General features: G+C 47.3%; 1 protein-coding gene and 1 long non-coding RNA gene across 2 annotated transcripts in view; both read left to right on the top strand.

Annotated features, from left to right (window-relative positions):
* LOC310668660 overlaps positions 1 to 21,774 on the top strand; it is a 151,027-nt gene that overhangs the window by 102,176 nt on the left and 27,077 nt on the right. The gene's annotated exons all lie outside the window — the stretch shown is intronic.
* On the top strand, positions 5,617 to 15,987 carry LOC310668628 (cathepsin S-like). The gene is made up of 7 exons (XM_083422039.1): positions 5,617 to 7,427; positions 7,998 to 8,123; positions 9,215 to 9,373; positions 11,640 to 11,864; positions 13,709 to 13,868; positions 14,429 to 14,528; positions 15,711 to 15,987. Exons 1-7 carry the CDS (start codon positions 7,299 to 7,301, stop codon positions 15,802 to 15,804), a joined length of 993 nt encoding a protein of 330 aa, XP_083278165.1. The 5' UTR covers positions 5,617 to 7,298; the 3' UTR covers positions 15,805 to 15,987.

The raw sequence follows: 21,774 nt of genomic DNA, 5'->3' as shown, positions 1-21,774 counted from the left end.
CCCCCCTTGCCCTGACCATGGGAGCCTCTTTCTGTGAATCTTCCGATTCGCTGGAAAGACTCAGAGACCTCGGACCGCTGTCATCACTGACATTTCCTTCGGACTCCTCCCCCTCGCTCTCCATTTCCTGTGCCTCTGCTCCTGAACCCCTGACAATTATTATTATTATTATTAGTCTAATCAGATGCCCAAATGGGTAGCCTGAATGCAGCAGCACCATTCCCAGAAACTCCTGTCCAAAGATCATTGGAAATACAAAATGCAGAGCAAGTGAGATCATCTTCTGAGGTCCTTCTTCATGTGCCGCCTCCATGTGAGGTCCAGAGGGTGGAAACATGAGAACAGGCCTTTTCTGCAGTGGCTCCCCATTTGTGGAATGCTCTCCCCAGAGAGGTTTGCCTGGTGCCTTCATTATATACAGTGGTGCCCCGCAAGACGAATGCCTCGCAAGACGGAAAACCCGCTAGACGAAAGGGTTTTCTGTTTTGGAGGTGCTTCGCAAAACGAATTTGCTATGGGCTTGCTTCGCAAGACGAAAATGTCTTGCGAGTTCTGAGGGGTTTTTTTCCCTCCCCCCCCTTTTTCCCCAGCCCCTAAGCCGCTTAACAGCTGTTCGCTAAGCCGCTTAACAGCTGATGCTAAGCCGCTTAACAGCTGATGCTAAGCCGCATATTAGCTGATCCACTAAGGCACTAATAGCCTTTTAGCAGCTAATCCGCTAATCCCTTAATAGCCGCTAATCCCTTAATAGCCGCTAATAGCCACTAAACCGCTAATAGCGCCAATCCACTAATGGGCTTGCTTCGCAAGACGAAAAAAACCGCAAGACGAAGAGACTCGCGGAACGGATTCTTTTCGTCTTGCGAGGCACCACTGTATATTTTAGGTGCCAGGAAAAAACCTTCCTTGTCATCCAGGTCTTGGGCTGATTATGGGGGGGGGGCAGTTATTGGTTTGTTTTGTTTTTATTATGAACTTTGTGGTTTGTTTATAATGTATTTTTCTGCTGCGAGCCACCCTGAGTCCTGTGGGTATAAGGCAGTGTACAAATGTTATTCATCATCACCACCATCACAGTTCAGGGGGGAGGGCTGCTTGACACACAGCTGGCTCCCATATCCTTACTCCAGAGGATACAAATGTCTAGGAGAGCAATGATGACAAGCTTCTCCCCCAGCCTCCCAGAAGTACCAACTGCTGGTTCAGGTCGGGGTGGAAATGAACCATGCCATGCTGGCTGTTGGCTATGGGTCTGAGAACGGGACTCCGTACTGGATCATAAAGAACAGGTAAAGTGGGAATCAGGGGGGCCAGAAAAGGTTGGGCTATCAGGCGGGTGATGCATCAGGCGGGCTATCCTACCGGGAGATGCTGGCAACGAACGCAAAGCTGCAGCACTTCCTCTGGCTACACTCATTGCACTCTCCTGCCACCCCCCCCCCTTGAAGCAACATCTTAAAGAGATCCTCTCCCTTCCTTCCACAGTTGGAGACCTTAATGGGGCGAGAATGGCTACATCCAGATGCAAAGAGGAGTCAACCTGTGTGGCTTAGCTGCTGTGGCCAGTTAGCCTGTGTAAGCAGCCCAGGACTCCTCCTCCGTCCTCCTGGAATCTTCTGACCTTCAGAGCAATGGCTCATTGGGAGTGTTGCTCTTCTGCATCACACTCGTGCCTCCCAAGCAGAGCAGGAGTGGCATGCTGAAACTGAGCACCACCTCAATTTTAAGAATGAATAAAAAATTTGGCCGTTTTGATTGAGTTCTTGCATGCCTTCAGAGCAGGAGGTTGCACTTGGTATGGAATTGGCTCAATTAGGGTCACATCACCACTATTCCTTTAAAGCAGATGACTTTCTCCAACCGATTTCAACAATGGGAGGGCAATGGGAGCTGCATATCCATGAAGGATAGCGCCCAGGGATCTTGGCGGGGGGAGCCATATGTAGTGGGGGCCACCAAGCACATGGGAGACCCCGGTTCAACTCTCCACTCTATCATGCGACTCCTCACTGGGCAACTATGGGCCAATCTCTCTCTCTCCTGAGCTACCTCATGAGGTTGTTTTGAGAATCAACAGTGGAGTAGGAGAGCTGGAAATAATGCCCAAAATGCCTCGGCTAACGTGGCCCATTGTCAGGGAAGATGTAAAGTGAATACCCCGCTGTGCTGGAACATTTTCTACACAGCTCTGCTGTTGAAATGCGTCTCTCTCAAAGCTCACACTGTGTTAGTGTCACGTGAATTCCCCTCGGCAAGGCCCATTTCTCACATGCCTCCTGCATACGGAGAACGGATCCTTCTGTCTTCTCCCTAAAAGGAAGAGATCTCTAAACAGTTGTTTTGCTCATTCCAGGAGCCGCTCACTGCACAAAGTGCCCAGACGATCAACACCCAAACCAGTCTAGGATCCCCAAGAATGTCAACTTCCTTTCTTATGAAGATCATCTCGGCTTTGCTTGAGCTTCTCTTGCCTCCTCCCTCTTCCTCCTCACATCTCTGTGCTGGCGATCTTCATTAAACACTGGGACGCCAATCGTCAAAGCCAACAACCGAGATTCACCTACCTCATCTCCCTCCTGCTCTGCTTCCTCTGCTCCTTCCTCTTCCTCACCTGTTGCCTCCCACAAATTGCTTTTGGAACCATCTTCTCTCTCGCCGTTTCTTTTGTGTTGGCCAGAACTGTCCTGGTGGCTCTTGCCTTCATGGCCACCAAGCCAGGAAACAGGGCCAGTGGCGTGCAGCGTAAATTAAGAATGCAGAGTTTTAGAGAATAAGAGCTTTACGGCGTAAAAATAAACTTCTTCCTAAACAACAGGCTTCCAAGCCGTCTGACTGAGATTCCATTCTGCTCAGAACTGAGGCCACTGACTGACTGACATCTTACAGAGAGAGAAAATGGCTGCCACTCATAAGGAGAATGAGTCACATGGCAGAGTGAGAAGATGGCCGTCGAGTCACGTGACTCAGAGGGACTCCCCAGTTGGCTGTCAGGCCTGGATGACTTGACCAGGCCCAGCCCTTCCCAGCCTGCCTTGCGGCTTCGGCTCTCAGGTGTCTTGGTCACATGGAGCCAGAAGATTCTGGAGGCGACAGTTCCCAAGCCCTTGTCCTGGCCTGTCCCCTCATCCAGGCTGCTCACTTCTCCCCGTTCCCAAACTGGGACCTTCCTTCTCTACCCAGCGAGATTGTAGGGGAATGGAGTGAAGGCTCCTTCGCCATGTTTTCCTCTGTCTTGGGTTACATGGGTTTCCTGGCCCTCGCCAGCTTCACGGTGGCTTTCTTAGCAAGGAGGTTGAAGATATGGGGTTCAGTTTAAATTGCACATGATTTCTGTGGGGTTGGGTTTTTTTTGCATAGATCTTAGATATGGTTGCTCAGCTAATAAGTCCAAACATCACTCTTGCCCTTCCCTCAATTGATACAGGTTTACATGCTTGTTTTCCTTAACAAATTAGTGTGCCTTTATTAATTCATTCATTTAGCCTTTATTGGCACAATTTAGACAACAAAAGCATTAAAAATCGATAAAACATTGGTAATCCAGACATATGAAATACATAAAACCATAGCCACCAATAAGTAAAAATAAGTAGTTTTAAATTTGACTTTGAAAATATCCTTGAACAATTTCAGTAGTTTCAGAAATACTATCCCTCCAAAAATATTGGATAACAGATACTTTGCAAATACAGTGGTACCCCGCAAGACGAATGCCTCGCAAGACAGAAAACCCGCTAGACGAAAGGGTTTTCCGTTTTTTGATGCTCTTTGCCTATGGGCTTGCTTCGCAAGACGAAAATGTTTTGCGAGTCTTGAGATTTTTTTTTGCTCCCCACCCCCTTTTTCTAAGGCACTAAGCTGCTAATAGCCTTTTAGCAGCTAATCCGCTAATCCCTTAAACCTTTAATAGCCGCTAATAGCGCTAATCCGCTAAGCCGCTAATAGGGTTGCTTCGCAAGACGAAAAAACCGCTAGACGAAGAGACTCGCGGAACGAATTAATTTCGTCTTGCGAGGCACCATTGTAGATACTTTAAGCTTCAAAGGAGTCGCCTGTAGGTCTCTCCAAAGGGTGCTGAAGAGAGGAAGTCCCAAATTATGTGGTATATTGTATCTGGTGTGTTCATACCACAAGAGCAAAGTCTATTTTGGAGGGGGATTTTTGGGAATCTCCCTGACCGTACAAACCAGGGGGGTGCATTTAAATGGGCTAGCATAAAAACTCCATGATACAACGGGGTATCTAAGTTTTAAAATTAGCTGGGCCTTTATTAATGATGGCTCAAATGTACCGTAAGTGGCTGGTCACTTGAAATTATGAAGAGGATTTATTCCCTAGCTAAGAGTGTGGGAATTAATGTTATCAGAGCAGCTGAAGCATCAGGGTGAGCTTTCCAAGGAAGTGATGCAGTGTGATAATTTTATTGATACGTGGCTTCTATTTCTAGTGTATTTTAACAGAAACAGCCAAGGACGTGTTGGGCTAAATGGCACAGCTCCAAGGCTCTTTTGGTGTGGAAGTGAAGCGATGGCTCTCAGCCATCCAGCCCTGCGTGACAAACACATTGCTGCACTTTCCCTGTTGCTATAATGTTAATGTTCTGCTTATGGATACAATAAAAAATATATATAGCAAAATAAAATAAAGTTGCACCACTGAAATGCAACCAGGATGATTTGTTTAATTATTTCACGAAACCCACACACCCTCTGATTGTGGACAAATCTCGGAACGGTTTAGAAAAAGGGATAAAACTTTAAAACTTTAAGTGGTACCTCAGGTTAACTACTTAATTCGTTCTGGAGGTCCGTTCTCAACCTGAAACCATTCATAACCTGAAGCACCACTTTAGCTAATGGGGCCTCCCGCTGCTACCACGTTGTCGCCGCACAATTTCTGTTCTCATCCTGAAGCAAAGTTCTTAACCCAAGGTACTATTTCTGGGTTAGCGGAATCTGTAACCTGAAGCATATGTAGCCCAAGGTACCACTGTAGCATTATTTAAGAGTTTCAAAAAGTGAAAATGACAATAAACTTCTGCAAGGACAAGTCCCATCGCACAACTGTTTTTAGTTTGTTGAGAGTGTCCACAAGCATATAAACAGTGGTGATCCACTAGCTCTGCCACGCTAGGAATCCAGCAGTGAGGATGACAGCAATGAAGACCCCCCTCTTGGCCTAGCGGATGGGGACCAAAGGAGAGCAGAACAAGACGCTGGGCCCTTGCTTGGCAGCAGGAGTTGCCGGAAGGAGGCGTACAAGGTGCCACCCCAGCCGTCTTAGGGACTCCAGATTTGTGTAGGGTTTCCTCCTGAGTCCTTTCTTCTCCTGAAGCTGGGAGTGGAGGTTTAGGGTCCTTCTCCTAGAGGGGGTTCCCTTCCCAGGTGGATGAGCCCCACCTGCCCCTCACTTCCCCCTGCAGCACAGGTAGAAACCACCTGCTTGGCCGTTGGACCCCCTCTTGGCCTCATCCACTCTGTCTTCGCATGCAGGGATGTCCCTGACCAAGGCTTCGAGACGCATCGGCTCCCCTCACCTGGTTTAGCCAACCAGCTAAAGCTGTTCCCAGGATTGTGGCCACTTTCGCCTGCTGACAGCTTCCACAGGTGAGAGCTGAGCACAGGGTGGGGACCAAAGGTGGACAAACTGTCCTAGAAGGAGCAGGATGAGTCCCCCACTAGAGGTACTGCCTCTCCCAGCACCCCAAACACCCCTTCCAAAGACTCTATAAATATTCCAAAACCTCTCCATATTTTTTGTACTCATCATCATCATCAAACCTTTTATTGGCATCACATACAAACATCCATAGTAAATCAATACAGAATTACCACCTCCCCAATGTCACAGAACATTTGTCAAATGAAAAGAGGTGAAAAAGTCTAACGTTACATCTCTAGGTCATTTTTGTACTCAATTATGGTCTGGTCAATGATTAGTGTGAGTGCGGGGAGTGTGGTTGGGTGTGAATGTATTACTTTATGTGTGTATGAAACCAAACAAAAGTTATACAAATAGTGGGTACAGGAAAAAGCTGTGCCTGTCTTCCTTTGGACATTACGTTTCTGAAACTGTAACAAGGTTCCCTAAATTTGTGATAAGGTGAGGTTTTTGAAAGCTGAATCCGGAACGCCCATGTGCGGCTTTTCCCACCAGATTGATCAGAAGGAAGGTACCACACCTCTTCCTTTGACCATGAAATGTCACTATTGCTCAGTTAAGTCTTGACAAATTGTTTCTAAGAACTTAAGGTGGGAGAGGAAATTAGATACGGGCACTCTTTATAAAAAGGGGGCTGGAACTTATTCTGCCCAGACAGACGGGGTGGACAGACATCCAAGATCCTCTTCTCTGAATATTTCCACTTGAGCGAAAGGTAAGGCTTGTTGGAAGCCAGATTGGAGATTATTTGTAAAGAGTAGACTCGGCATGTTCAGAGAGATTTAAATTAAAATGATTTCCTGCCCCTCAAAGCACCATTGCTGTGATTGTTCATGCTGGATATTATCTGCATTCAGCAAATGTTTGATATTCAGAAACAGCATTTAATAATAATATAATTATTATTTATTATTTATTTTCCCCAGCCACTCTGGGCAGCTCCCAACAGAAAGTTAAAAACATGATAAAACATCAAACATTAAAAATTTCCCTAAACGTCATCTAACAAATTTCATGAGTCACTAAGGATAATCAAACCTGAAAATTTCAGTTCCTCTCAGTTACCTTATTTCCCTAGTCTTGAATACAGTTCTCCACATCACTTTGCATTTTTTTTTAATCCTCTTGAAAATTTGTCATTTTAGTGCACATTCTTGCAGAGCAATTTCGCTATTTTCTCCAGTATATACATTTTTAATGCAGACTTTATCCCGGTGTATGAATTTCACACATTACTTGGCTGCAGAATTGCATTTGATCCAACACAAGTAGGTTTCAGTTGCCCAGGAAGACACATTTTGCGGTCCTTTGAGAGCGGTGAAATTACTGAGACAGAGCAACTGGTGTTGGAAGGGACCCAAGGGTCATCTAGTCCAACCCCCTTGCAATGCAGGAATCTCAGCTAAAGCACCCATCCAATCTCTGCTCCCATCACCACCATCACACATAGAGCTTAATGCAAAAATGGAATGAAATTAACATGTATTTCAGAAAAATATGTACTAAATGTGTGTGTTTAGTAGGTGTATATATTTGGGGAGATGTGTGCATTTTGAAACTTTTTTAGAGAAAATACTTGCTTGAGAGAAAACATACATGAAATTATCTTAGAGGTTTAGGTTGTCTCCTGTGCAGATATGCATCTGATCTCCTTGGTGGCATTGACCGGCCTGGTCTTGCTGAGGACGTTCAGCATGGCCAGGGACCCAGCTCTGGATGAAGCCTGGAGTGACTGGAAGAGGACCCATAATAAAATATACCGTGAGGTGAGTTTGCTCCAACTTAACTAGAATGAACACCATGCTTGTGTCTCAGAAAATCTTGCACTTTGAGTCATGTGCTTCTGAGCATGGGTAGTGTGTAAAGGATTCAGCCTTTGTCCAGCAATAGCAGCAAAAACATAGGCAGGGCATGAAAACAATCCCTCTGCCTTCTAACTCCAAGAAAATTGCATGTGCAACAATGCACCAAGACGCACATTCCTCGTCGACTGGTAAGAAATTGGTGCATCCTGGTGCAGCTAAATTCTGATCTGGAACCATTTCCCTGCAACTGGCAGACCCTCCAAGTGTCCCTATTTTCCAGGGACAGTCCTGGATTTACAGAAGCCATCCTGGTTTCTGATTTGATCCTGGAATGTCCCACTTTTCTTTAGAACGTCCTTATTTTAATCAGAGAAATGTTGGAGGGTAAGGAATAGGATGTGCCTATTTTCATTGAGAAAATGTCAGAGAGTATGAGCTGAGCTCTTCTGGCCTCAAGGCCTTCTAATTTTTCAAGGCAAGAATGATTTTGGGCTCTGTCAGTTCGTTCTTAACCAAGAGGCTTCCCTGCAGAGGAATGCAGAAGACTTCCGGAGAACCGTCTGGGAGGACAATCTCCATACCATCGAAGAGCACAACCGCGAAGCTGCCCAGGGGAAACACACCTTTCAGATGGCGTTGAACCAGTTCAGCGATTTGGTAAGCAAACTCGGAGTCTGGCTTGTATCATGGATTTTGCGGCTAGTCAATCCTCTCTCAGCCCAACAGACGAGCTTATAATTCTGCTCAGTCCTCCTCTTGTAGCTCCTACGCTGAGGTCCAAAACTAGGTATTTTGGAGCCTGGGACAAATAACATGAAAAACACCCTTAAGCCAAATTTGTACAGTGGTGCCCCGCAAGACGAATGCCTCGCAAGACGGAAAACCCGCTAGACGAAAGGGTTTTCCGTTTTGGAGGTGCTTCGCAGGACGAATTTCTCTATGGGCTTGCTTCGCAAGACGAAAATGTCTTGCGATTCCTGGGGGTTTTTTTTCGCTCCCCACCCCCTTTTTCTAAGGCACTAAGCTGCTAATAGCCTTTTAGCAGCTAATCCGCTAATCCCTTAAGCCTTTAATAGCCGCTAATAGCCGCTAAACCGCTAATAGCACTAATCCGCTAATGGGGTTGCTTCGCAAGACGAAAAAACCGCTAGACAAAGAGACTCACGGAACGGATTCTTTTAGTCTTGCGAGGCACCACTGTATTTTATAACATAAGACATTAACAGCAGTTACAATGAAAATCATGTACGTTTCCAGGTTTGGGTAAGACTCCACTAGTGAATATTATTATTATTATTATTATTATTATTATTATTATTATTATTATTAAAATAAATAGCTTTATTGTTATGCTAGCCGAAGGCCATGACAAATTGAAAACTAGAACACAAAACAGAAAAATAAAGCACACATTACATACTACTTAGGGCTGTCTAGGCTTAAGCTAGATGAAAACACATAACTAGGAGATTCTGTGCTGCATATAATAGTCCCTGTTTAGACCTTTGTTTAGACCCCTTTGCAGTTCCTAGTGAATATTCACAAATTATTTTTAGGAAGTCTAAACTGGTTGTTGACTCTGGAGTTGCCACAGGCAGCCTGGGAGGTTGGGGCAGCCCAGCCCAGTTCACCGCCTGAAGCAAACTGGAAAGGGGCCTCCCTGCTCCTGCGAAGCCTGGCTTACCGGGGGGGGGGGGCACAGCTACTTCTGGCGAGATTGACATGGACGACTCTCCTCTGCTCCCCAGACAAAAGAAGAATTTAAGGAGAAGCTGAATGGGCTCCGCCCTGACCTGCCCAGACAGCAGGGAGGCGGCGCAACCGTGCACGAAAAGTCTGGCACTCTGGCGCTCCCTGAATTCGTGGACTGGCGCAACACAGGTTGTGTCACCCCCGTGAAGGATCAGGTGAGAAGGCGGCTGCGTGGGAGGGAAGGCCAGAATGACCAGGCCAGAGACTCAAGGTGTATTGCAATGATGAGACTCCCTCAGGTGGGGGTAGCGAGTCAGAAGGTCCTCCCCCATCTGAATCAAAAGGGACCCGGAGGGTCTAGTCCAGTGGTGGCGAACCTTTTAGAGACCGAATGCCCAAACTGCAACCCAGAACCCTCGTATTTATCGCAATGTGCCAACACGGCACTTTAATATGGGATAATAATGATTATCTGCATGCACACATACATACAAATAAATATAAATAAACAAACCCAGCCAGATGGGTGGGGTATTATTAATAATAATTAATTATTATTATTATTATTATTATTATTATTATTATTATTATATTTTGCTCTTTTTTGGTACTGGCAACCCAGCAGCTGCAGCACTTGTGTGTGTTGCGAAGCAGGCTGTTAGGCAGAGCACTCTCGGGATCCTTTCCCTGCGTGCGCGAGTGTGTGTAGATGTCTGTCTGTTTCTCTCTCTCTGCACCCCTTCGGCGCTTCTCTCCGGGGCATCAGAGAACAAGAGAGAAGCAGAGTGGAAACAGACAGACAGACAGAGAGAGGACTAACCGGGGGACTTGGGGAACCCACGGCTGGCAAGTGAGCGACCCGTTCTCCGGGGAAGCTGGTGCAAATACAACTGGAAGCTTCCCCCATGACGTCACCGGGGGTCGTGCCACGGCCCTGGCCACCAGCAGGGCATCGGACAGGATCCACGACTTCTGGATTCCTTTAACGGAATGCCCATAAGAGGAGGGGTAGATGATGGCGCATTCCCAGTCCTCCAACACAGCACACTTATTCCAATGCCTAACCGCCAATAGCAGAAAGTTGTGACGAGTTGCTACGAGGTAGGCAAAAAAACCAAGAGGCTGGTGTCAATTTGCCAAATAGCTAAAAAAAGGCCTACCGGGCCCCTTGGGCAACCAAGGCAACCAACCAAAGTCCATAGCAAGCAAAAGAAGCTGACCTAAGAGGGAGGGAGGGTGGGATGGAGACCCGAAGGAAGCAGGAACAGGCTGGGGGCAGAGCGCTGCTGCGGCTGTTTAAATGCAGCTAGCCCCGCCCACCAGCCGGCCCTATTGGTCGGTTGGAAGGCTTGGCCACGGCAGCAGAACCAATCAGGAGCGAATACGGCTCCCTGCCCCTTCGGGAGGCTGCTCCCGCTCACAACCCCTCCCCTCTGGGAGGAGGAGAGGCTTCCCCAGCCCAGGCGAAAGAGCAAGCTCCTTCTGGCTTCCAAACAAGGGGGGGGGGGGGGAGGCAGGGGAACCAGGCTGATGCCAAAGCCAGGCAGAAGCGTCCCGAGGTGGCCCCGCGGAGCGCCCCCCTCGCTGGCATCGCCCCCGCCCCACATCTTGGAAACAGCAGCACAGCCCGAGCCCCCTGTTTGCCCTCTAGGGTAACCCTTCTGTTACTCGATGGCTAGCTGAGCTGGTGCTCCCCGCCAAAATAAAAAATTAAAATCCAAACCTGCTTCGGATCCAAACCCACGCCATCACAACCCACAGTCTCCATGCTCCCTTACCCAGCGCCTTGTCTGTTTTAAATTGCGGGGTGGGGTGGGGGGAACTTGTTGGCCGGCACACAGCTCTCCCCGATCCTGCTGTGGGTGGTGTGCGCTCCAGGGAGAGTTTCCTGCCCGCATTGGCGTGGCTGGGGAGAGGCTGTCCCTTTGCCCACCCCCAGCAACGGCCCTGCTGGTGCTATGGCGCCATCAGAGAGGGCTCTGGGTGCCCACTCTGGCACACATGCCATAGGTTCGCTGCCACTGGTCTAGTCCAACCCCCTTGCAAAGGAGGCTTAGTTTGGTCAAAATCAACGCTAAATACATTCCTTCTGATAAATGAACCTCCATAGTCACTAGAGGGCCGTAGAAATTTGTGTCTTGGGCTTTTTAGACTCATCTACCCATGTACTATCTGAAACCAAAAGGGCTCATTGGTTGCCAGATGTGAAATTATCCAAAACCAAAGGGGCACAGTGGTTGCCAGATGTGAGTTTTCCAACTCCCTTACCCCACTAATCTGCTCAGCTGCTGAGTTAAATGGGGAGTCCCAGCATCTGTCAGATTCCCGCCCCAGCTTCATTCATTTCCCCACTTTCTTAGCCGAAGGCCCAGGAGTATAGAGGAAGAGCACATTGCCCGAGGTGAGTCTGCTGCAGAGAGTGTGGCGCAGACCCTGACCCACCTCTGAGCACCAAATCAAACTGTTTTTCCCCTTCCGCAGGGCAGCTGTGGCTCGTGCTGGGCGTTTGCTGCTGTCGGAGCCCTGGAAAGTCTCCTATGCATTCAGACTGGCAGGCTGATGACGCTGAGTGAACAAAACCTTGTGGACTGTGCTTGGCCACAGGGGAACTATGGCTGCAATGGAGGGTGGCCGAGTCGGGCCTTCCAGTACGTCCTGCAGAACAACGGGATGAACTCAGAACGCGTCTACCCCTACACAGGACAGGTAGCATTTGAGCATGACATGCCATTTTGCAAACATGGGGCATACGCACAGGGGCCTCCCATTTCATTTTACCACCCGAGGCCAAATGGGAAGTGTTTGCAGCCGGAACTCACCATGAACATCTCCCTTGTTCTCTTATGATGGTCATGGCACCCACCTGAGAGGGGGCAGAAGTGAGTTTTGGCAAGTTTGGACTGAAGAAAACAAGCCCTGAACTTCTCACCTTTGTCTGTGAGAGACACCAGCTCCAGTGTGGTTTTGCCCTTATAATTATTCATCAAAATATATATTTCTTTCCTCCCTCAATATTTAGTCCATAAGATTTTGAATTCCTCTGGACAATGGGAAGGAGATTAAGAAACATTTAGTGATAGGCAGGTGGCAAATTTTGGCTCACACCTGTCAATTGCTTGCCACTGCAGTGCCTGGTGGTGGTTTTACCACATCCCAAAGAATGGTTATTATTACTACTACTACTAGAATCATAGAATCATAGAGTTGGAAGAGACCACAAGGGCCATCGAGTCCAACCCCCTGCCAAGCAGGAAACACCATCAGAGCACTCCTGACATATGGTTGTCAAGCCTCTGCTTAAAGACCTCCAAAGAAGGAGACTCCACCACACTCCTTGGCAGCAAATTCCACTGACAAACAGCTCTTACTGTCAGGAAGTTCTTCCTAATGTTTAGGTGGAATCTTCTTTCTTGGAGTTTGGATCCATTGCTCCGGGTCCGCTTCTCTGGAGCAGCAGAAAACAACCTTTCTCCCTCCTCTATGTGACATCCTTTTATATATTTGAACATGGCTATCGTATCCCCCCTTAACCTCCTCTTCTCCAGGCTAAACATGCCCAGCTCCCTTAGCCGTTCCTCATAAGGCATCGTTTCCAGGCCTTTGACCATTTTGGTTGCCCTCCTCTGGACACGTTCCAGTTTGTCAGTGTCCTTCTTGAACTGTGGTGCCCAGAACTGGACACAGTACTCCAGGTGAGGTCTGACCAGAGCAGAATACAGTGGCACTATAACTTCGCTTGATCTAGATGCTATACTCCTATTGATGCAGCCCAGAATTGCATTGGCTTTTTTAGCTGCCGCGTCACACTGTTGGCTCATGTCAAGTTTGTGGTCAACCAAGACTCCTAGATCCTTTTCACATGTACTGCTCTCAAGCCAGGTGTCACCCATCTTGTATTTGTGCCTCTCTTTTTTTTTGCCCAAGTGCAATACTTTACATTTCTCCCTGTTAAAATTCATCTTGTTTGTTTTGGCCCAGTTCTCTAATCTGTCAAGGTCGTTTTGAAGTGTGATCCTGTACTACTACTACTATTATTATTGTTAGTATTATTTCAATTATTTAAATACCAGTAATTTCATTATTGGTACCAAACATTAAAACCCATTATAGTAACCAAAGAGGCGAGAGCCCCATTTGAACAGATTTGTTTCCCCCACCAATGACACATGATGGTGCAGTTTACTGGGATGAAGAATAAGAATAAGAAAGCTTCATCAGGACCTCATCTGCATCACATTTAAATGTGCCATGCATTGTACTGTTAAATGGAAATACTGTGTCATTCTGTGAACCACCCTGAGATCTGGGTGGTATGTAAGAAATCAATAAACCAAAAAATAATTGTTGGTTTCATAAAAAAAGAATTGTTTCTGCCCTCCCATATACACAAAACCAAAATATTGGTTACCATTATTTCTGTTACTATAGATGTTATATGGCTGTTTCTTTGTATATATTTCCATTTTTTAGCATATGGATGTTTTAAGATAGTCTATATCTTTAATGCCCAATAAAGGTTTGGAGAAAGAAAATTTCCTATTACTTTGCAGGATGGAAACTGTAAATTTCAAAGCTCAGACCGAGCGGTCAGGATCCAAGGGTGGGTCGATCTCCCTCAAGATGATGAGAGGGCCCTGGAAGAAGCTGTGGCCTTCAATGTGCCAGTTACTGTTGCGGTGGATGCTTCCTATTTCAACCTTTATGGTTCAGGTAAGGTGTTGAACAGCAGGGGCTGCAACACTCCTGCAAGAATGAGCCCAGTCTCTGGGTGACGCTCAACGCACAGCAGTCACCAATATAGGGAATGTGGGGGGGGGGGGTTATGATCGAGCATAAGAATAGAAGAAGAGCCTGCTGGATCAGGCCCATATAAGTCCAGCATCCTGTTCTCACAGTGGTGAAACAGATGCCCGCAGCGGCATAGCATGCGTTGCCAGAGCCCAGGGCAAGGCAAGGACTGCAGCCACTAACCTCATTGCAGATGTCGCGTGGGAGGCAGCAGGCGGGCTTCACTTGCTGCACCTTGAAGGAAGTGTGGAAGAAGGGCAGTGGCTCAGGGAGCAACCTGCAACTAAGTCCTACTCAGAGCAGACCAAATGGAAATAAATAGGCTTAAGTTGGTTGTGTCCCTTCATTCAATGGGACCAGTGCTGGATAGTGCCCTGAATGTGAGTTGCCTTTTCCAGAGACAACCCAGAAATGTCCTCCCCATCTTCTCTTTCATTCTCACCTTGTCTCCCTCCCCCTTCCCCAACTCCTTCTTTATCCAGGAATCTTTGACTACCCCTGCGGGACCAACCTGAACCATGCCGTGCTGGCAGTTGGCTATGGTGTTCAGAATGGAATTCCTTATTGGATCATAAAGAACAGGTAACGTGGGGAGCCCAGGAGACAGAGAAGGCAGCCTCATCCTCTGACCTTCAGTGTACCTGGCCTGGGCTTTCAACAGCTAAACATTGTGATATACTGATATATGACAATGTCTGAAATCAGGATGGAGCGCTGGAGAGGCACTGGGCGTCTTCACGGTTTTTCCAGCATCGTGATTTTTGCATAGCACACACACCTCATGATTCGTGATCTATTACCAGGTCAAAAACTATGAAACTGATATCACAATATGGACTTCAAATTGGGTTTGGACGATATATCTATATATCACTCAGCCCTCCCTGGCACCTAGTAACGGTAATCCTTTTTTGTGCTCCTGTTGCCTCCCCAGACTTTCAGTGGCCACAGGACAAGATCCCACTTCTCAGTGCCCTGCAGTTCTGTTGCCAGGCATCAGGTGTCCTCATTTGGACAGATAATATTGAGCAGCAATAAGAAACAAAATTAAAGGATGCACTGGTGATATTTCTGTGGTGGGGACTAAAGCTGCCCTCAGCCTCAGGTGCCCCTTATAGGTCCCCCATAATGCAACACATGGGTCACTGCAATGCCATGGACTTTTAATTAGGAATTAAAGGGTCACCTGTCCTTGAATATAACCCAATATAACCTATGCCATCTGCATAGATCCACTTTGGTCCAATTATACCCCCCAACCTCAAATCCACCAACATTTTAATCACTGGATAACCCTAAACTGTTACGGTGCAAGAAATTGGATTCAGTTTGCATTTGAAGGCAAACTGACCCATTTTGCACTTTCTGAAACAATACAGAAACCACACCCATCCTTCGAAATTTGCCCGTATTCGGATTTTACACTGCTGTTCTCTCGCCAAGAGATGGGTGAAGCATAGAACATCAAAATGTATATTACTGAAAATAACAGAAATGCATTATATTAGGAGACGTTGCTCTGCAAAAATGTGTTTATTGAGGAAAATTCACAGGACAACATGCTTCTGAGTTTTGGGGGTGATTTTTTTTTTTTTAAAAAAATATCAAACTAGATTTAAGACTGGAAAAATGTGGAACTAAGAGGACTGAAACTGACAGATCCCTGCACCCAGAGTCTGACTCCACTTTGATTCACCAGACTCTCCTGTCCTTTCCTGTTGAAGGATTTTAGAGAGAGCCTCTCCTTCTCTCTTGCTTCCATAGCTGGGGACCTTACTGGGGTGAGAACGGCTACATGCGGATGCGAAGAGGCGTCAATCTGTGTGGTGTGGCACGTGTGGCCAGTTACCCCGTGTGACCAGCTAAGGCTCCACAACCCTTCCTTCTGGAATCTTCCAAACTTCAGAGCAACAAATCATCAGGACGCTTCACCTCTTATTTCATAGCTACCAAATAAAGCACTTTGAAATCAAATAATATAGAGTGCCATCTCGATTTTCAGATATTAATAAATACTTAGATATTAATAAATACTTAAGCATGCGCTTGGCTGTTTTGTGTGAGTTCTTGCATAAATTCAGCACATTCTGTGTTTTCTGAAGGTTGCATTTAGTTTGGATTTGGGTGAGGATCACATCCAAGGCACTTTTGGTGCAAATTTAAAGCCCATGGCTTCACCCAGAGAATTCTGGTTTGTTGAGGGTTCTGGGGATTGCGGCTCTTTGGGTTGGGGGTGGGGTGGGAATCCATAGTTCCCAAGATTCCTTGGGAGAATGCAAGGACAAAGACCCCTTTCTACCAATAGGGGCACAGCAGAGACCGCAGGCGAGGGCGAGGGAGAAGAAGACACATAAAGAAAGCAGATGGCGGTGTCACCTGGTGTCCTTTGTCCAGCCTTGGGAGATGACTCCACTGGACTATTCAAACTAGCCTGAATAAACCTGTGTTTTCCCACTCACTTGTTGTCCTGTTTGGCAAGAGTAATGGACCAGTTGGGCCTTTGTTGCTGCAGGGCTCTTCTTTGGTTCTTGTGAGCAAAGTTCAAGCCAAACTCCCCCCTCCCAAACTCACACATTGACTTATGTCAAGCTCTGGATGTTGAACACAAGCATGTTTATCTCCAGCTCTGCAGCTGATGCTTGAGCCATTCAAGACTCCAAAAAGTTGCAGAGGTGAAATTTTATCCATGTATAATCATCTAAATCATAGTGATTTCTTCTTTTAAAGCTCAAGAGATATTTCTGCAGGTGGCGTAAGCCTCGGAAGCAACAACAACATGACAATATTAATTGCGCTGTGACAAGACAGGGGAAAGCTGGTGCAGAGAACGTTTTCTGTGTCGGAGACACACAGAGTCAAGATTTAGAGCTTAGAGATAGAGTGCTTAATACTTCTGAAGCCAGATCTGAGCTTCACCCTGATCAAGAAAGTCTCTGTCACTTGGGTCTCACCAGAGTTTTCTCTTCTTCTGCTTCTCTGGTCTAGGAAGTAAGAGGAGCTACTGACAATACAGTTGTAGGAAGGAGAGTCAGAATGAGACCCCTGCTCCTCCTCCTCCTGCTGCTTTTAACGATGCCCCATGGAGTCTGTGGGAACCAGAAGGCAAAGTGTCCTTTGAATCTGGTCAGGGATGAAACAGATGCTCGCAATTACTACAGGCCGGGAGACTTTCTCATCAGTGGGATCGTATCTTCAAAACTTTACCTAAAACAAGCTGCTGTATTGAGGTGTTTGGTGTTTCACCTCCCTCCATAAAACTGGCTCCTTGCTAACTGTTTTTGAGCCCCTTTGAAGCAGCCAGAGACCAATGCGGCAACTTCCAAGTATAGTGGTAACTCAGGCTACAGACGCTTCAGGTTACAGATGCCTCAGGTTACAGACTCGGCTAACCCAGAAATAGTACCTTGAGTTAAGAACTAAAGTGGTGCTTCAGGTTAAGAACAGTTTCAGGTTAAGAACGGACCTTTAAGTTCTTAACCCGGGGTACCACTGTATTAGGAAGGATTGTAAGCAGAGGAGGCTGAATGTTGGAAGATTCAGGACAGGTGAACGAAACTCCCTCTTCACAAAGTGCATAGCCAAACTATGGAACTCATGGCCACAGGAGGCAGTAGGATTCAGGCAAATTCATGGAGAGGAGACGAATGTCCCGGGTCCTCAAATGCTCTGCGCTTCAATCGGGAGAAAGCTGCACTCACAGAGCTCAGGCGATGCTGGATTTTGGGAAGCCCACTCGCCACGATGAGGTGATGATCCAGGGAGTGAGTCCAAACTCTTTATCGGGTTCCTTGCAGGAGGAAGAACTTTTCCGGAGGGAAGTGTGGGAGAAGAATCTACAGATGATTAAAGAGCACAACTTAGAGGCTTCCCAGGGGATGCACACCTATGAGCTGGGCATGAATCACCTTGGTGACTTGGTAAGTGGTCCATACATTGGGCAGACTTTTCTGCATTCATTCCAGACAGGTTGTTTATTGCTGTGGTCAAGCTCCTCCTTGGGGAAGGACGACAGCATCCGCCTTCCATGCATAGAATCAGAGTTGTAGAGGTGCAAGAGACCCCCTGGGTCATCTAGTCCAACCCCCTGCGATGCAGGAATCTCAACCAGTGCATCCATGGCAGATGGCCACCCAAACTCTGCTTAAAATCCTCCAAGGAAGGAGAGTCCACCACCTCCCAAGGGAGACCGTTCCACTGTCAAAAAGCTCTTCCTGTCTTCTTGACCTTCTTCCTGAGGTTTAGCCCGAATCTCCTTTCTCGTAATTTGAAGCCGTTGCCTTGAGCAGGAGAAAACAAGCTTGCTCCATCTTCCATGTGACAGCCCTTAAGATATTGGAAGCTGGCGCTCATATCTCTTCTCAGTCTCCTCTTTCCCAGGCTAAACATCCCCAGCTCCTTCAACCGTTCCTCATCAGGCTTGGTTTCCAGACCCTTGATCACCTTGATTGGCCTCCTCTGCACACCTTCCAGCTGGTCAACATCCTTCTTAGATTGTGGTGCCCAGAACTGGACACTGTCTTCCAGGTGTGGTCTGACCAAGACACAAGGCCAAGGCACTTTTCACTAGACTTCTGTTGATGCAGCCTAAAATAGCCTTCACTTTCTTCATTGCTGCCGCGCACTGTGGGCTCACGCTAAGCTGGTGGTCCACTACGTCTCCTAGGCTTGTAGTCTTTCTTTGTGTAAGCATAGGCACAATCTGACGCGCAGCGTAAATTAAGAATGCAGAGTTTTAGAGAATAAGAGCTTTACTGCGTTAAAATAAACTTCTTCCTAAACCACATGCTTCCAAACCATCAGACTGAGATTCCATACTGCTCAGAACTGAGGTGACTGACTGACTGACATCTTACAGAGAGAGAAAATGGCCGCCGAGTCACATGACTCAGAGGGACTCCCTCTTGAATTGCAAGGTACCCCTTGCAAGGACTGCTCCTCAGTACAGAAGCATTCCCTCCCCGCAGAAAACGAAAGGTTTCCTTTATGCCTTTTATGGCTCAACCTGACCAGTGCAATGAGGAAGGCTAAGGAGGTTAGATAGCAGCCCTACTGAACAAGTGCAGGTTTCGCCTGCTGATAAAATAAGCAGACAGCCCTCGACTGACATAGCTTTGTTAATTATTGGAATGCCTGTCGGAAGGAGAAAACGAGGTGCAAAGAGCCAGAAGAGCACAATTGGGACTCACAATTCCTCTAAAACAAAGAATCAGCAGAGAGCCAACGCCATCTTCCCTGGCTCAGAAACAGAGCGGGTTGAGGAAGCCGAGAAAACGGAGCAAATAGAACAAACAGTGAGTAACAACGTTGGGGGAACCTCACCCCCCCCTTAAGGAGGATGACTATGACCCGACCCCCCTCCTCCCAGTGAGGGTATTTAAGGACGAAACAAGGAGGCAATTGGTCCCTTGCATAGAGTCAAAGCTAATGCGGACAAGGGAAACCAAGCTCAACACTAGAAACACTAACTGCCCATAGGAAGAAAATAATTCTGTAAGCCTAGAATTACAAGACCTGAAGAAGAGGCTAATGTGTATAAAGACTGAGATTTCTACCCAAAATATAAGGACAGTAGAGCCTAGAGCACAATATTTAAAGACGTCCAACAGCTCTTTATCCCATAGAAAGATATCAGTGCAACTCCCTGTTCCCTTTTCAAGCGACACCGAATTAGATGAGGAATTTGGCGCCTCCGACATTTTTATGGCAACAACACCTAAAGAACTCTATGTTGCTGACAAACTGGAGAAATCCAGCACCCAATCTACATCTGGACCTTTGCCTAATGTTCCAAAAACTTATCAGAATGATCAACCTTCTCTACTGTACTCCTGGCGAGACAGGATGGACAGATCTTCCGAATTCAAAGCTGGCTCTTTGTTGGCCAGTGATCCACATTTTATAGCACATACCTCATTAATACTCCCACAGCCACAGATAGAACCAACAGTCCTCCAATCAATCCAGGAGAGAGAGGGGGACTGACAGTTAACGAAACACCATGGGACTGTCCCCCCCGCTTGGGGTGCGGTTGGTTGGGTTTTATCTTCTAGGGATACTTACCCTATCAAACCTTCACCTCTTCCCCATACCATTTTGACCCAGGAGTCCTGGCCCAGGGATGACTTGTTAGTGAGGGGATGTTACCCATCTATTGGGGAGGCTAGTATGGGGTCTGGGATTTCCACTATTGAAGGGCTAGGGAGGAATGGCGGTGGGGCTAGATATCACTATCGGCGAAGGGCTTTGAGATGCAGTGATGCTCGAACCCCTTCCAATCTACGCCCCATCCCAAGGGATGAGGGTAGGGCAAGCATGGATTACCCACCTCCATCATTGGTGCTGTGCAATGCCAGGTCCATAGGCAGCAAAACCGCCACCATGCGTGACTTTTTTGTCTTGCAGGGGATTGACCTGGCTTGCGTGACGGAGACCTGGGTACGGGAAGGCGAAGTAGTCTCCCTACATGAGATAACACCCCCAGGTTTCTCTATCCTCCATCAATCACGGACTGTGGCTCAGGGGGGAGGAGTAGCGTTGTTAATCCAGGAGGATTGTTCCTTCAGAGCTCTGCCAACACCAGCGATCTCCAGCATTGAATGTGTTGGTCTCATGTGGGGCACCAAAGAGAGCTTGGCTGTCTGGCTGGTGTACCGACCACCCAGCACACCGGCAACCACGCTGTCAGACCTGCTGGAGGTGGCAGTGGGCTGGGCCTTGGAGTTCCCAACCCGACTGGTTTGGGGAGACTTAAACGTCCATGCCGATGCCGCTCCCTCCTCACAGACTCTGGACCTAGTGACTTCCATGGCAACATTAGGTCTCTCCCAGTTTGTTTTGGGCCCCTCTCATCAAGCAGGCCACACGCTGGATCTGATCTTTGGTGCTGGCATAGATGTGATCATGTTCCCCCCTGTGGAAGTGCCATGGTCTGATCACTACGCTCTGAAAGCCAAGATTGACTTCCCGCTCCTCCCCGGCTCGGGTGGCAAGCCTATTTGGGCTCGCCCGCGAAGGCTGATGGATCCTGATAGATTCCGTCAGGCCTTGCGGGACCCTGCTCCTCCTGGCGACTCATTAGATGGCCTTGTCGAGGACTGGGATAACCGGCTCTTGGCTTGGAGCCAATTTGATTCCCTCCCCCTCTTTCTTTTTTCTTTCTCCTCCTGTGATGAGGCTGCATTTTAATATTTTAATGTTTCAATATTTTAATGTTGTATTTTAATCTTGTTTTGAAGTTGTATTCATTCAACTTGTTTTTATTATTGCTTGTTAGCCGCCCTGAGCCCGGCCTTGGCTGGGAAGGGGAGGGTATAAATAAAAATTATTATTATTATTATTATTAACGGATCAGAGAACTGGGGGGCCCAAATTAGCAATGTGACTTTCAATAGGGACAAACATCAGATTCTGCGCTTAGGCAGGAATCACCAGCTGCAAAAATATAGCATGGGGAACACCAGGCTTGCCGGTAGGACATGTAAAACGGATCTAGGGGTCTTAGTAGACCACACATTTAACATGAGTCAACAGTGAGATGCAGCAGCATGAAGACCCAAATGCTATTCTAGGCTGCATCCACAGAAGTCTAGTGTCCAGGTCAAGGGAGGTCATAGTCTATTCTGCCCTGGTGAGACCACACCTGGAGACCTGTGTCCAGTTCAGGGCATCACAATTTAAGAGGATGTTTACAAGCTGGAACATGTGCAGAGGAGGGTGACCAAGATGATCAAGGATCTGGAAACCAGGCCTTATGAAGAACAGTTGAAGGAGCTGCATCTGTTAAGCATGGGAAAGAGGAGACTGAGAGAAGATAGGATAGACATCTTCC

This window comes from Podarcis tiliguerta (genome assembly GCF_965153285.1).
Source record: "Podarcis tiliguerta genome assembly, chromosome: 18".
Taxonomy (NCBI): Eukaryota; Metazoa; Chordata; class Lepidosauria; order Squamata; family Lacertidae; genus Podarcis; species Podarcis tiliguerta.
The sequence above is the reverse complement of the archived record's forward strand: the minus strand, read 5'-3'. Positions and strand labels throughout refer to the sequence as shown.

Excerpts from the sequence above, each read along its gene's own strand:
- LOC310668628 (XM_083422039.1), top strand. The coding sequence starts at position 7,299 with ATGCATCTGATCTCCTTGGTGGCATTGACCGGCCTGGTCTTGCTGAGG. Across the intron at positions 7,428-7,997 it reads ATAATAAAATATACCGTGAG|AGGAATGCAGAAGACTTCCG; the intron begins GTGAGTTTGCTC and ends GCTTCCCTGCAG. Across the intron at positions 13,869-14,428 it reads TTTCAACCTTTATGGTTCAG|GAATCTTTGACTACCCCTGC; the intron begins GTAAGGTGTTGA and ends TTCTTTATCCAG.